Raw genomic sequence first — 13,415 nt, forward strand, 5'->3', positions numbered from 1 at the left:
TCTGCTGCTATTTGGAGTTCTCTGAGGCCCAGAGTACAGCTGAGCATTTTGAGGCCTCTGTGGTTATATTTTCCACCCAACTTACTGTGTCTCCTCCTCTTAATGCAGCTTGCGCTATTAGTAAACACTCATTACAGTTTTGATTACTCTGTGCCACTGCTGATGCTCTAGGAGTTGGAAAAAGAGGTCATCCCTGACCTCATCAAAAGAGCAAGATTTGCATGCCACCCAATTCTTATGTTACTGAATTCCCCAAGATTCTTTTAAAAATTTAGAGTGCCTAATGGAATGGAAGTTAAAGACAGTTTTGGGAGAACTCATCTCGTTGGTAAGTAGTGGACACTGGAGTTAAAAAGCAAAGACGTGAGATAGGGCTAACTATATGGATCATAACTATATGCATCATTAGAATATAATATCACAGTGGCCACAACAGAGTACAGGTTCTGACAAGTTTGTTTTAAAATCACAACTTTAAAATAATCAGTTTATATATAAAAGGGGTTAAGCCTAAAAATGCAATCAATTGTAATTGTGTTTGCTCCAGTTTGCAAAAGTAATGAATAATAATACCCTTTTCATGACAATAATTCCCTAATTAAGGCAGTAACTATAGTTAAATAAATTAGAGTGGGAGAAAAAAATGTCAATAGCAGCTTAGTCTCCTTATAATAGTTCTTAGACTTTCGTAATGATGTAACTATCTCATGCCATGTCAAATTCTTGAAGTCTTGTCTTTCGTGAAAATTGAAAAGAAAAAACCCTCCCTGGTTCCACAGTTCTTCAGCCGGGGTTTTCTTCCATTTCATCACTGATGTCTCCCTGATGCTTAGAACAGTGCCTGACAGTAAACATTCAATACAATACATTCAGTAGCTGTGAATTACTGTTGCTGTTCCATCTTCTGGAGGTTCTAGACAATATAGGAAGATATGAAAAAGAAATAAAACTTCTATCTATAAGGATTGGAAAGGAAGAAACATAACTTTACACAATTCTCACACTTATAATGAGGAAGGTAGGGGTGTCTTGTTTGTTTTCCTTTTTTTACATCTTAGTTTAGATACTTATGCTAGATAGGTATTTTGGGATGGTCTGTATATCTGTGTGTATGTACACATGTAATTTTCTGTGGGCATGCAGAGTAATCTTATTTTCAAAAGTACTTATGAATTTAGATTCTACTGCTTAATTCCTATTTATTTGCAGTTAAGGAAAAAGCTAAAATGGTATAATGATATTTTGGAAGGAATAGTCTCAGATATTAAGGCAGTTTATTCTCTCCTCACTCTACCTCCCTTTCTCTCTATCTGAAGAGTTTTATTTATTAGCATCAGTTATTCATTTATTCCCCCAGAATGCTGTATCTTCTTCCTTAGATTTTTTTGTTCCCCAGAGGCATAATTATAATTAGGTTTTGTTTGTTTGCTTTGTTTTGGTTTTTAGCAGATAGTTTAGGAAGGCATTTGTTCTAATTCATAACCAGCAAAATTCTGCTAGGGATACCCTAAATAACTTAGTAAAGCATGGGACCTTTAAGTTGACCTAGGCTAGATTCATTTGTCAGCAGAGTCAAAACAGAATCCTGGATCAGTGTATGCATTTTTCAGGATTGCCGTCCGTGCTCCTGGGTTCATGCAGTGTATGCTTCATTTATAAGTGTGTACAAGTCACACATGAATGTTTTATGTAGGTTTTCATTATAGTTCAAATAAATACTGTCTTCAAACAGTTTCTTCATAGGGATCCTCATTCTTTTTGTGTGTGTAATTAATTTTATAATGGCATATTTGCAAAATAATTTTTCACTGTGCCTGATTGTAGCTGAAGGAGGCTGTCCAGATACCACTTTCATTGAAGATGCAGTTCACGTGCTCTTAAAAACTCGACGTATTCTCAAGTGTTCTTATCCCTACGGATTTTTCTTAGAACCTAAAAGCACAAAGAAAGAAATTTTTGAACTCATGCAAGTAAGATATCCTTTTAAAATTAAATTTAAATACAGTTATTATGAAAAACAGATTTTCTTCTTTTTCAACCACTTAAGTTTATCTTATTTGGGTATGATTAGTAAACAATTTCGTTTTCATTTTTAGAATGGTTTTTAAATAAAGGAAAAGTTACCAGTAAGAAACTGAAATTTTCTTTATATTTGAGTTTGTTACTCTGCATATCTGAATGAGTACTCAGCTACACAAACATTTCCTACCTTGTATATTTTTTTCTTTGAAACTAGTTGAGGTTGCAATCTGGCCTAATTCTGATTATGTAATTAGGAGTTTTATCTTCAGCGATGAAACAAACCACATTACATACTAGATAGGAAAGTTACTATTTACCAGTTTATTTTAAAAGTACAACTGAAGAAGTTACTGTACTTAAAAAACGAAAATACCTAAGCCAACTGACATCTCTGTAGCCAGATCAACGTCATTGTATATTTCTCTTTTTTTTTGAAGCCATCAAACTTTCTCCTCTCACTACAGTTTTCATGCCATCCCTTTGAACTATATATATCTTACATTTATTTCAATGTTCAATATTCATTTTCTCTATGAAGTCTTTTAGACCTAACCCCCAATTACAGGTGTCTTGCCTTGCCTCAGATTCCGTCAGCGAGGCGTTTATACTGCATGTCATGCATTTGCATGTACAATGCCTTGAAATTTATTATTTTTTTTTCACATAGACAAATTATAAATCCCTTATAGACAGCTGGTATACTCATTACTACTTTGTAATCTGTACCAACTACATTGCTAAGTGCCTATTGAATGAGTGCTATTTTTTTGTAATGTGTAAAATAGAAACATGTCAAATATGAAGTTATTTCAAAATTTAGATTAATTTCTGACTTCAAAGAGTTAGATTTAACTGAGAAAACAGATAGACACTATATTTGCTCTTGAGTAATCCACCAGCCTATGATTTTTTTTCTCTTCTTACCACAGACAGACCTAGAAATGGTCACTGAAGACCTTGCCCAAAAAGTCAATAGGCCTTACCTTCGCACACCCCGCCACAAGATCATCAAGGCAGCGTGCCTTGTACAGCAGAAGAGGCAAGAGTTCCTGGCATCTGTGGCTCGGGGAGTTGCTCCTGCAGACTCACCAGAAGCTCCAAGGCGCAGGTAAAAAGGATGCACACTGTGGAAATCATCCTAGTTCTAGCCACAAATGCCAACAGGTTTATATTTTGTCCAACTAGAGTTCATATTCCTGGAAGTTACTTATAAGAGTATGTTACCCTCTTTTTTGGTGATTTTTTTCCCAGTTCTATTTCTTTTTTTTCTTGTTATTGTTGGTCATCATTGTGTAGTTTCTTGGAGTAAATTAGGCTAGGTTAATTTCACAATTCAGTGAACTCATAATTCGAAGACTATCCTAAAATGCCATTTCAAATAGGTAATATATGTAGTGATATGATAGCCATAAAGATCTTATGTTATAGAATTTGGAAGCCTTGCCAACTTGTTATGATCATATTTGTATTTCGCAATAAGAGGTTAGAAATAAAGAGATGAAGAAATTAGAATTCCGTTATTAGTAAAGTTATAAGTGGTCCATATTTATCCATTAAAGAACAATTGATTTTTGGTTGTTTTATTTCAGATACTTATACTACTAATGCCATTATAAACTGAAGTGTATTTTGTATTTATAATAATTACAAGCATTAGAAATTCCTTTGACCCTTTTTTATAGAAATATAACATAAAACTAGAAGCAGTCATAAAATACTGTTATAGCATTGTAGCATTGTGATTTTTATTTTTCTACCATTATACACAAACATAAAGTAACCTAGAATTTGAAAGATATAATGAAAGTATTGTTGTAATTATATTCTGTAGTTGATCTACTTTCATTAACCCATTTCCTGTTTAGGAAAAAAAGTGCAACTGGCTGCCAGCATTAATTTAATCTTACATAAACACACTCTTTGAGGCTGAAGCAAATCTGACTGGTTTTCAGTGTGAAAATAAAATATAAAAACTGTTCTTAGAGTTATTTCTAAACAGAACTTGTCTCTAATCCTAATATAACAGAAATGTATACATAAATTGGATTCATCAAATGAATCTTCAGTAACAACTGTTAGAGAACAATGTGAACATCACTCATAGGAATGCTGCGTTTTCTAGGATTTGACATTTTCAGCAGTCAAGAATTACTATATTTTATAAACTGAAATACCATTCCTAAAAACAATATGCTATAAATGGAATGATGACATTTGTTTCCAAAGACTATACTAGATAGATATACTATAGCGAAAATATAACAGAAGTGATGCAGAAATAACAAAAGCAAGATATTTCATGGCAGACTTTGGGGGTAAGGTTAGGGCTGCAGTCCACGAGCTATCTGGGCTGAACGGTGCAGCCTCAAGTGCCACTGGCAAGGATTCTCAGGGCAAACAGGAAATGGGTTAAGCCAGTTCCAAGCAGAGGAATTAATGTTCAAAGAGCAAGGGTCTGATTGTTTGTACTTTGTAGTACTGATAATAAATCAAATGGTATGTCTAATTTCTTTGTAGCTTTGCTGGTGGAACATGGGATTGGGAATATTTAGGATTTGCATCACCTGAGGTAAATTGTTTTTCTGGGGATTTTGTTTTCTTTTGTTTTGTTTCATTAATTATATTTTTCCTTAGTGCAGTCCTGCTTGCATTTGCACCCTCATCTATTGTAAATCCTACTCAGATTGTCAGCAATGTTTCTCTTTTATAATAAAAATGCCACAGCAGAGCCTACATTAGTTATTTATGATATTTGATTATGATCACATTATTAAATGCATCTCCCCTTTTATAATTTTTAATTACTGAACAGTCAGAATGAAGGCCAATTTATAGCATATATTTTTGGAATATATCTTTAAATTGTTAATAGAGATATAAATTTTATTTATTAGAACTGTTTTTCCAAGTTATTGCAACAACCTGAGAAATCGATTTATAATCAGTTGCTAAGGTGGAAACTTGACAATAATGTTCATGCAGAAAAATGCTTTGCTTACTTTCTGCTTTTTATTATTTTCACACTCTTGTCTTTTCTTTGTTGTTATGCACCATTTTAAAATACAGAAGTTCTAAAGTACCCTGCAAATAGTAGTTGCTGTAAATAAAAATAAGAGTGAAAATTTTAATCACATTGCTATTTTCTGAGATTTAAATTGCCACTGTCACTGTCGAATCTGATTTTAAATGGTTTTAGCGGTTCTCTCTACTTGCTTGCTCTTTATAAAACAGTATACCATCTGATGCTTATGTTGTAATAACCTTTTAGCTTAATTCTAAGAAGGGACGGGACAAACAATGAAATCTTTGTTTTTTATTTATAGCCCATTTGTTATCTGTAACTGAAAGACAGTGAAATTGATTATTTTCCTGAAATGACTGTGGCTTATTTAAATCAGATACTTTCTTTTTCAGCTGCTGCGGATACTTGCAATCACCTTGTGACCTTTTGTATTGGTAGATATGTTCAAGAAAATATTGACTTGAGAAAACAATTTATGTTTAGAGCTCTGATATGGGGATTCTTAATTCACTTGAATTCCAAAAAAATATTTTTAATATATTAATGATTGAGGAAATTTTCTACATAAAAATAAATAAACTTCGATTATCAAAAAAAAATAATAAAGATTTCATAATTTCAAGGTAGAAACATAGGTTAGCAAAAATAAAACCTTTACCAGTGTATTCAGTCATGTGTGCATTATCTTGTAGCTTCTGGCTTTGACAGTATCTTTAGAAATCATGAAATATTTGTCCTTGACTATTAAAGTCCTGCTAAGATGACTGACACGGATTCATTTCATAAAAGATAGGAAGGCTTGCCATCTCACGTGTGAATATTTATAAATAAAATTAGTGAGCTCTTGTTCTGCAGAGATTGAGAATTTTGACGGTATAAATAAGATTTCCTTTTTATGAGTTAAATTTACTTTTTATGAGTTAATCAATTGTGCGAGGATTATTTAACTCACTTTCACTTTTCTCTTCTTTTAAGTCTTTGGCACATCGAAATACCAAGCTTTTATGTAAACCGTATTGCAAGTCTAAAGAATTATCACACAGTGTGAAACTTTAAAATTCCGCATGTGTGTGACTGTCAAGTCACTGCCAAAATTTTTTCTTTAAAAGTTAGCTTTTTGCCTTTATATAGACTCTGCAAAAAAATAATGTTGCCGAACTCCAATAGACTTTTAGGTTGAATTTATATTTTTTCAGTAGAGTTAATTTCATCTTATTCTTTTTAAATCAAACTTCATGAGTCACTGACAAGCCTAAGTATTTGTTTTGTGCCACTTTGAAGGCAGTGGAGTCCAGAGGAAAGAGCAAATCTTGAAATCTGAGTGGCACCTGGATTCCAGGTCTAGCTCTGTAACTTAATAGACTGTAGGCTGTGTTCTTCCTTAATTTCTCACATTTAAAATACGGTTGGTGATGCTACATTTCTAGAAGGATTAAAGCATCTCATTAAGTCACTAACAAAATTGGTCATCAGTAAATGGTATTATTATTTAAGACAAAAAAATCTCCTGGCAGCTTTTCCCCCTATAAATCCTAAAACTTCTCAATCTTCTCTGTAGCCATAACACTCTCCAACCATTTGGAGTATCCCGACTAAAGCCTTTTCATATGCTTACTTGAAGATCTTAGGAATCCTTGGAAATTTTCAGATAAGTTTAATTTTACGAGAACAATTCTTTTAAGCCTATTGCATCATGAGAGACTGCTATTTGAGTTTTCTATCAGAATAATTATAAACATAACATTTCTTTTATAGTTGTTTTTAAACTACTTAGTTTTCTTAAATTGGAAATATGTGTATTCTATGATCAATAATAGTTTCTTTAACTCAGAATAACTTTGTACCATCATCAAGTATACAAAGCAAATAAATTCTCCCTAAATATAAATCTTGAACTGAAGTAAACACTTCGTGTCATCTTTGTCTGAGAAATGTGGTGGTCCTCAGTGGTCTAGTGAGCCATGATGACATATAACAGTCATCCAGTTTTGGATCCTAGGCCTCCAGGAAAAGAGGAAATGATACCCCACCTCAGCAGGAAATTTTAAAGCACCTAAGTAATCCCTCCAGGCACCTGTAGTACTTTTTATTCATTTGTCCCTAACCTGTTAAGATGTTTCCCGCCTCTTATTAGAGTCCAATTGCTTACATGGATGAAGGAATTTAAATAAATATAACCAGAGGGGTATGAAGTGTTAAGTTTTATTTGTGATGTAAAACTCGTTTTCATTTATTCTAGTACTTTCACAATATAAGCATATTGGATATCTAAGGTAACCAAAATAACCATAAACCTGAGTATCTTAGTGTTTATCACTGAAAGATTATATAACGATTCTCAGAACAAGCCTTCTGAATCTGATCATGCACACTGACCTTTCTTCTAGTCTCTTGTGTCACTAAAATCTGGAAAGTACTCGAGTAATAACAGGTGGTCCCAGGTTCTGCCTCTGGTAATAATGCAACTTTAAACTGTTACCACAAATGTAAAATAAATTCAGGGACATTGGACCAAATTTGTGTTCTTCCCATATGTTAAATAGAAAACACTTCTCCCTAATTGTGTTGTAGATAACCCCATATATTAACTAATATAGGAAGGAAGTCAGTTAATATTTTAAAGCAAACCTCACACTTTTAATCTAGTCATTTGATTTGTATGGTATGTAATAGTCCCAAGAATATAATATCTAACAATCTGACAAGCGCTTAATGGTGTGTGCTTTTCTTTCTTCCTTTTTTCTTTTTTTCTGTTGCATATATCACGGTCACTTTTTAAACCAGACCTCCAGGAAGAACCTAACTTATTTTATTAATAAAGTCATTACAGTATAGTCATAATATTAAATAACAAGACCCAGGCATCTGAAATAAGGCTCAGTTGTGATCTAGCATTGGAGCTTGCAAGTATTCCCGATTTATCCAGGCAATTATAGTAACCACTTAAATTTTTTTTTTTTCATTTTACTTTTTCTGACTTCTCGGCATGGCAAAAGCTGAAGTTTCTTTTTCTAAAGCCAAGTGATTTTATAATATGTATAAAATCACACACTTTTTTCCTGGAAAAAAAAGTGTGTTGTTTATTTTATTTGCATTTTTAAAAATTGCATGCTCTCCTGTATTTTATAACCTTTGGTTTATGCAGGAATATGCTGAATTTCAGTATCGGAGGAGACACAGACAGCAGCGCCGCCGGGGAGACGTGCACAGTCTGCTCAGCAACCCGCCAGACCCTGACGAGCCCAGCGAAAGCACTTTAGGTAAGCTCTTGGGTTGCATATGTTTTAATCCCTTATTCTTAAAACTGACGAATCTAAATGGTTGTGAAAGACTTTGTGATTTAGATGTACAGTCAATAATATGTAGCTGTTTCTAATGTCACAGGATACAGAGAACCTATGGCAGTAGAATCGGAGACCTGGGTCTATGACCCCATCTCTGCTGAGTATCAGGGTTACACCTTAGTTGAGTCACTTAACCTCTCCAAGATGCAGTCTCCTCACTCTAACGCAATATTAATAGTGCCATTTTGAGGCTTATTGAGAGCACTGAATGAGATAATGCATGTAAAATCCTTAGGCACAAGCAGCATCTAGTGACCACTCAATAAATTGTAGCTATTGATTACTGTTACTGTGTTCATGGAATGTTTTTCTCCTAACCTCAGTTCTATAAGCATTCTTTAAAAGAGAAAATTTCAGGTGTTATAAATGACTTTAATTATCAACCTTTAAATGTTGAATTAATTGTAATGGAAAATATTGAAATTATAATGTCAGCAGATTATCTTTAATCGGGATCAACAGTTCTAAAGATTTGCTCTTTAGGCTATTGTAATTCCCAAATTCTTCAGTTTTAAGAACTCCAAAAACTAAAACACCTGTATTTGTTGTTACTTAAAAAAAAAAAAAAGAGGAATGGATAGTAGCATTTGCATTTCTGAATAGAACCGTATGTAGCGCAAGCAAAAATGCAAAGAACAATCATGAAATTGAAGTAAATAGTATGATATGTATTGTTGCTTATGGTGAGACAAATAAGAATGAAGCATCTCTAGAAAATTAAGTGAACGTGTGAACACGGGTTTTCACCTGCATGTCAAAGAGAAATTGCCTATTTAAATAACAAGATGTGTAACGTCTTGATGGCTAATGTCCCTGATGCCACTTGCTTCGAACAGATACCCCAGAAGGTGGCCGTGGCCGCAGGCCTGACACGTCCGTGGTAAGTTCCGCGTCTGTGAGCGTGCTGCACAGCTCCTCCCTGCGCGACCACGCCTCTGCCGGTCGCTCTGAGAACCAAGACTCTCTCCAGGTAGCCTTCCCGGGCAGCCTGCTGCCCCTGCTTTTGCTCTTTATCTGTTCAGCCTGGTTTTCATTTTCGCTTTTGTTGCTTTCCTTTTTTTCCCTTCCATTCTAAAAATCTTTGTTTCAGAGGTATACTACAGCAGAAGGGTCCTATATTTCAGAGTTATCTTAAGGAATTTCTTTTTCCCTAAAACACAGATGGAGAAAATTAAAATAATATTTGAGTGGGTAAAATAATTTCATATAAATAAAGGTAATATTAATTATTTGTGAAGTAAAAGAACAGTAGTAAACTTCATTGGGTTAAATCATTTTCCTCTTAAATTTAAAATGATTTTATTTTCTGTTGCCCTCAGGCTCTGAGTTCCTTAGATGAAGATGATCCCAATATACTTCTCGCAATACAGTTATCACTGCAAGAATCTGGGCTGGCCATGGATGAAGAAAACAGAGACTTCCTTAGTAACGAAGCATCCCTAGGAGCAATAGGCACTTCTTTACCTTCCAGGCTGGACTCTGTCCCCAGGAACACAGATAGCCCTCAGGCGGCGTTGAGCAGCACTGAGCTATTGGAACTTGGCGACAGCCTCTTGAGACTAGGAGCAGAAAGTGACCCCTTTTCAAGTGACACCCCGAGTTCACACCCTCTCAGTGAGGCCAGAAGTGAATTCTATCCCTCATCCAGTGACCCTGACTCAGCTTGCCAGGACACCAACACCAGTGACAATCTTCTTGGCAATATCATGGCTTGGTTTCACGACATGAACCCTCAGAGTATTGCCCTGATTCCTCCAGCAGCTACAGAAATCAGTTCAGATTCCCAGCTCCCCTGTGTCAGAGATGGGTCGCAAGATGTCAGGAATGTGGGACCAGCACCACCAGAAGAAGATTCAGTGTTTGAAGATGCCGTGGTCAGTGAATGTAGAGGAACCCAAAGAGAAGAAGAAAATTCTTTGGAAGAGAATATTCTGGCTGAAGAGGAAGCGCCTCAGGCTGGTGAAAGTGGTAATGAGGCAGCCAACCAGGAGAATGCTTCAAATGTTTCAAGTCAAACACCTCAGACCTCAAGCGACTGGCTTGAACAAGTACATTTAGTGTGAACTGCACACTTCAGGATTCCAAATGAATCATAGGTACAGATGATGGAGTGTGTTTTATAGAAACTTGAGCCGCTTAATTCCAACTCAATTCTAAACCACTGACATTAGGATTGAATACGAAGGTGTCCCCTTGAATGGTAGCTTCATTTCTGAGTTTAACCTTACAGGGAGTTTCCTTTGTATTTAACTGAATAGCTGTTCCCATTTTTGCTGACAAAAAGAAAAGTGGGAGAGAAAGAGAAACACAAATGGAATCAGTAGGTTAGATTCCAGTCTAAGAAAATGCAGTCCTCTGTTTACCCTAAGGTCAGCAATACTTAAATTGAACATTTAAATTAAAAGCTTACTCCCTAATCCTTGGGTGGTTTTCCTCTTTAAAAAAAGAAAAGTTTTCATCATTTTAGAAGTTATTTTGGACAGATGAAGGAACGTTTAGTTCCTCAGTCTCTTTGTGCTCTTCCATCGCTGCTTCTGCCTTTTCGTCCGAGCCGTGTGAATTGAGGCGTCCAAGCCTTCTCTTTAGTGCTGCATCGACCGCAGTGTAATTAGTTTTCATTTTCACATGAATCGAAAATTTCTTTTCATGTCTACTTACAGTCCACTTGTGCCAAACACTGACTAAGAAAGTGTTCAGGTGTGCGGTGCCCAGGCTCCAGGGCAGTTTCAGCCCTCTGGGGAGCGAAAGGTGCCACTTGGTAGCAATGAAATTCCAGAGTTTAATGGGCTTTTGTTGCCATGGAGACTGCATTTAAATAAATGTAGCCTGTAGCTTAAGTTAACTAAACCTAATGCTGCTGTTAAAAACAGTTTATTTTAATATTAAAATACAGTTGATTAGCAACAGCGGTGCTGTATTTTAAGAGACACTTTATTGGAAGTGCAATCATAGTTCTTTGTTTTCACAATTTTACAGTGCATTCTAATTACTAATGGGTGCAATTACTTTTAATGGTAAGTGTTTTATAAAATAGAAAAAGTGGAGTTTTCATGAGTTATAGTAAATCCCACAATTAAAAAATTCAATAAAACATCCTGCGCAACATGTTACCGTGCCTTTGCCTAACCTAAATGGATAGTTGCCAGTTAAATAAGTGAATAATTCAAATTTCAATGTCTCTTCTGAAGTAACTATGCTATGAATTGCAAAGACCTCCATAAAACCACCCATGGCCTTGCCTTTACAGTAAATATAACAACTAAATGTTTAATCAGTTTGTTTGCCTAAATAGCAAATGCTGATATGTGTTTGTTCTATTGCACAATACTCATTTGCTGTGTGATTACTGTTTAGTGTTGAAAAAAATCAACTTCCTAGTTATCAGTGTCTTACTGTGAAGAAAATACTGGTCTTAGTTGTAATTAAGATAAAATGGTACTGTGTGTAATTAAAACTAGAGTAAACTGTTGGAATGGCTGTTTTACTTACATATTATCAAAACTAGCATAACATAAGCAGAATTGATATGCAACACTCCATTTAATGTTTTGCCAGATTCTTACCAGAAACCTACCTACAGATATCAAAATTTCAGTACCGAGTTTATACAGGCAAGTCCTGGGCTGGGCAAAAGGTTATATTAGTATTGATGTCCAATGAGTTTATAATTACGGTTATTTTGATTACTTTTTTCCCCCAAAACCCACTTTTCAAATATTCTTGTATTTTAAATTCATATGACATTATATTAGAGTATTTAATATTATATTCCCTGGGTTCCCCTAGAATAAAAAACTGTGTGGGAATTGTTCCTATGCTAGGGATATCAAAAGTCCACATTAGTTTTTATTTCCCCAAGTATCAGAAACGTTGATATAAATCCCTATTAAAATTGGTCAGGGGAAAATATTAACTTTATCTGCAGTGTATTACTGTACATTAAACTGAAATAGTCCATTAAGGGATTTTTTTTACAAATTTATTTTGGATTAAAAATACCAACACCAATCAGTTTTTAGACCAAGTTGTAAGTTTTCAATAAAAAGTCTTTGTATCATATATTGAGGCGTCTTGCGAAGCTGCAATAAGGCGAGAAAGCGCTGCGTGAAGATAGTGGTGAAGCTGGTGTTCGTGGTGAGCTCTGGTTCCTTGCACCTCGTGCAGTACCCTGTGTTTCTGTGGTGTTCTCTCCTGAGCATGAAAAACGATCATTAGCCAATTTGTATTTCCTTGGTACATATTTTAAAAACAACACAGTCATTGACTTTACAATTCAGAGATGAAGTTTGGCAAATCCTATTTTGTAAACAGGTTAATTTTATAATGTAAAAAAAAAAATTACTCTAACCTTGACTTGTTATTTGCACTTTCATAGTCTATACTTGATACATTCCCACTTTATATACAGTAGGATTCTACAAACGTGTAGATGTTTGGCCAAATGAATGCTGTTAATAATATGTAAAATTCTTTGATTAAACATTTATTACTTAAACTACGTCACTTTTGTCTCGTTACATTATATAGACTTTGTTTTAACCAAGTCAAGAAGCTGATTTCCTTCAAATTAAATTCACTCGAATATGATGGGATTAATTTGTTTCTTACATGTAATGAATTAGTGCCTAATATTTTTTACACTGGCCTACTTACTGAGTACTTTATACCCCCAAAATAAACCCAAAGCACTGTATGACAATGTGTTAAAACATCGTGACTTCAAACTCGTTTTATTTTTATCACGGTAGCTGTCAGGAGAAAAGTGATATGATTTTTCCTTGAAATCTCTAATAGAAACACATAGGAAAAGAAAGAATTTTAAGATATTTTGTGAAATTGCTTAGGATAGGAAAATATTTTTATGCAGTAGGAATAGAAACACCTGCTTCTCCATCCTTTTATTCTGTCCCTCCTGAGTTACCAAAACAGCCCTTGGCTTCTGAACTTCATTGCAGGTACACAAGTTCCCAGGCCACCAGCTGGTGCTTCATCAGGTCCCCAAGTGGTAACTACTCAAAGTCGTGTCA

The 13,415-nt window shown here is 34.9% G+C and overlaps 1 protein-coding gene across 3 annotated transcripts in view; it reads left to right on the forward strand.

Annotated features, from left to right (window-relative positions):
• The window catches only part of ANKIB1 (ankyrin repeat and IBR domain containing 1), a 108,572-nt gene extending 95,686 nt beyond the window's left edge, over positions 1-12,886 (forward strand). The window contains exons 15-20 of one of the 3 annotated variants that reach the window (XM_016161290.2): positions 1,825-1,970; positions 2,952-3,130; positions 4,540-4,591; positions 8,190-8,304; positions 9,225-9,358; positions 9,708-12,886. In XM_016161290.2, the coding sequence (XP_016016776.2) occupies positions 1,825-1,970; positions 2,952-3,130; positions 4,540-4,591; positions 8,190-8,304; positions 9,225-9,358; positions 9,708-10,451 (1,370 nt within the window). In that variant the 3' untranslated portion in view covers positions 10,452-12,886. The remainder of the gene's footprint in view (positions 1-1,824; positions 1,971-2,951; positions 3,131-4,539; positions 4,592-8,189; positions 8,305-9,224; positions 9,359-9,707) is intronic. The other 2 variants (XM_016161292.2, XM_016161293.2) reach the window with 2 other exon arrangements.
• The last annotated feature ends 529 nt before the right edge of the window (positions 12,887-13,415 follow it).

This window comes from Rousettus aegyptiacus, unplaced genomic scaffold (genome assembly GCF_014176215.1).
Source record: "Rousettus aegyptiacus isolate mRouAeg1 unplaced genomic scaffold, mRouAeg1.p scaffold_m13_p_13, whole genome shotgun sequence".
Lineage (NCBI taxonomy): Eukaryota > Metazoa > Chordata > Mammalia > Chiroptera > Pteropodidae > Rousettus > Rousettus aegyptiacus.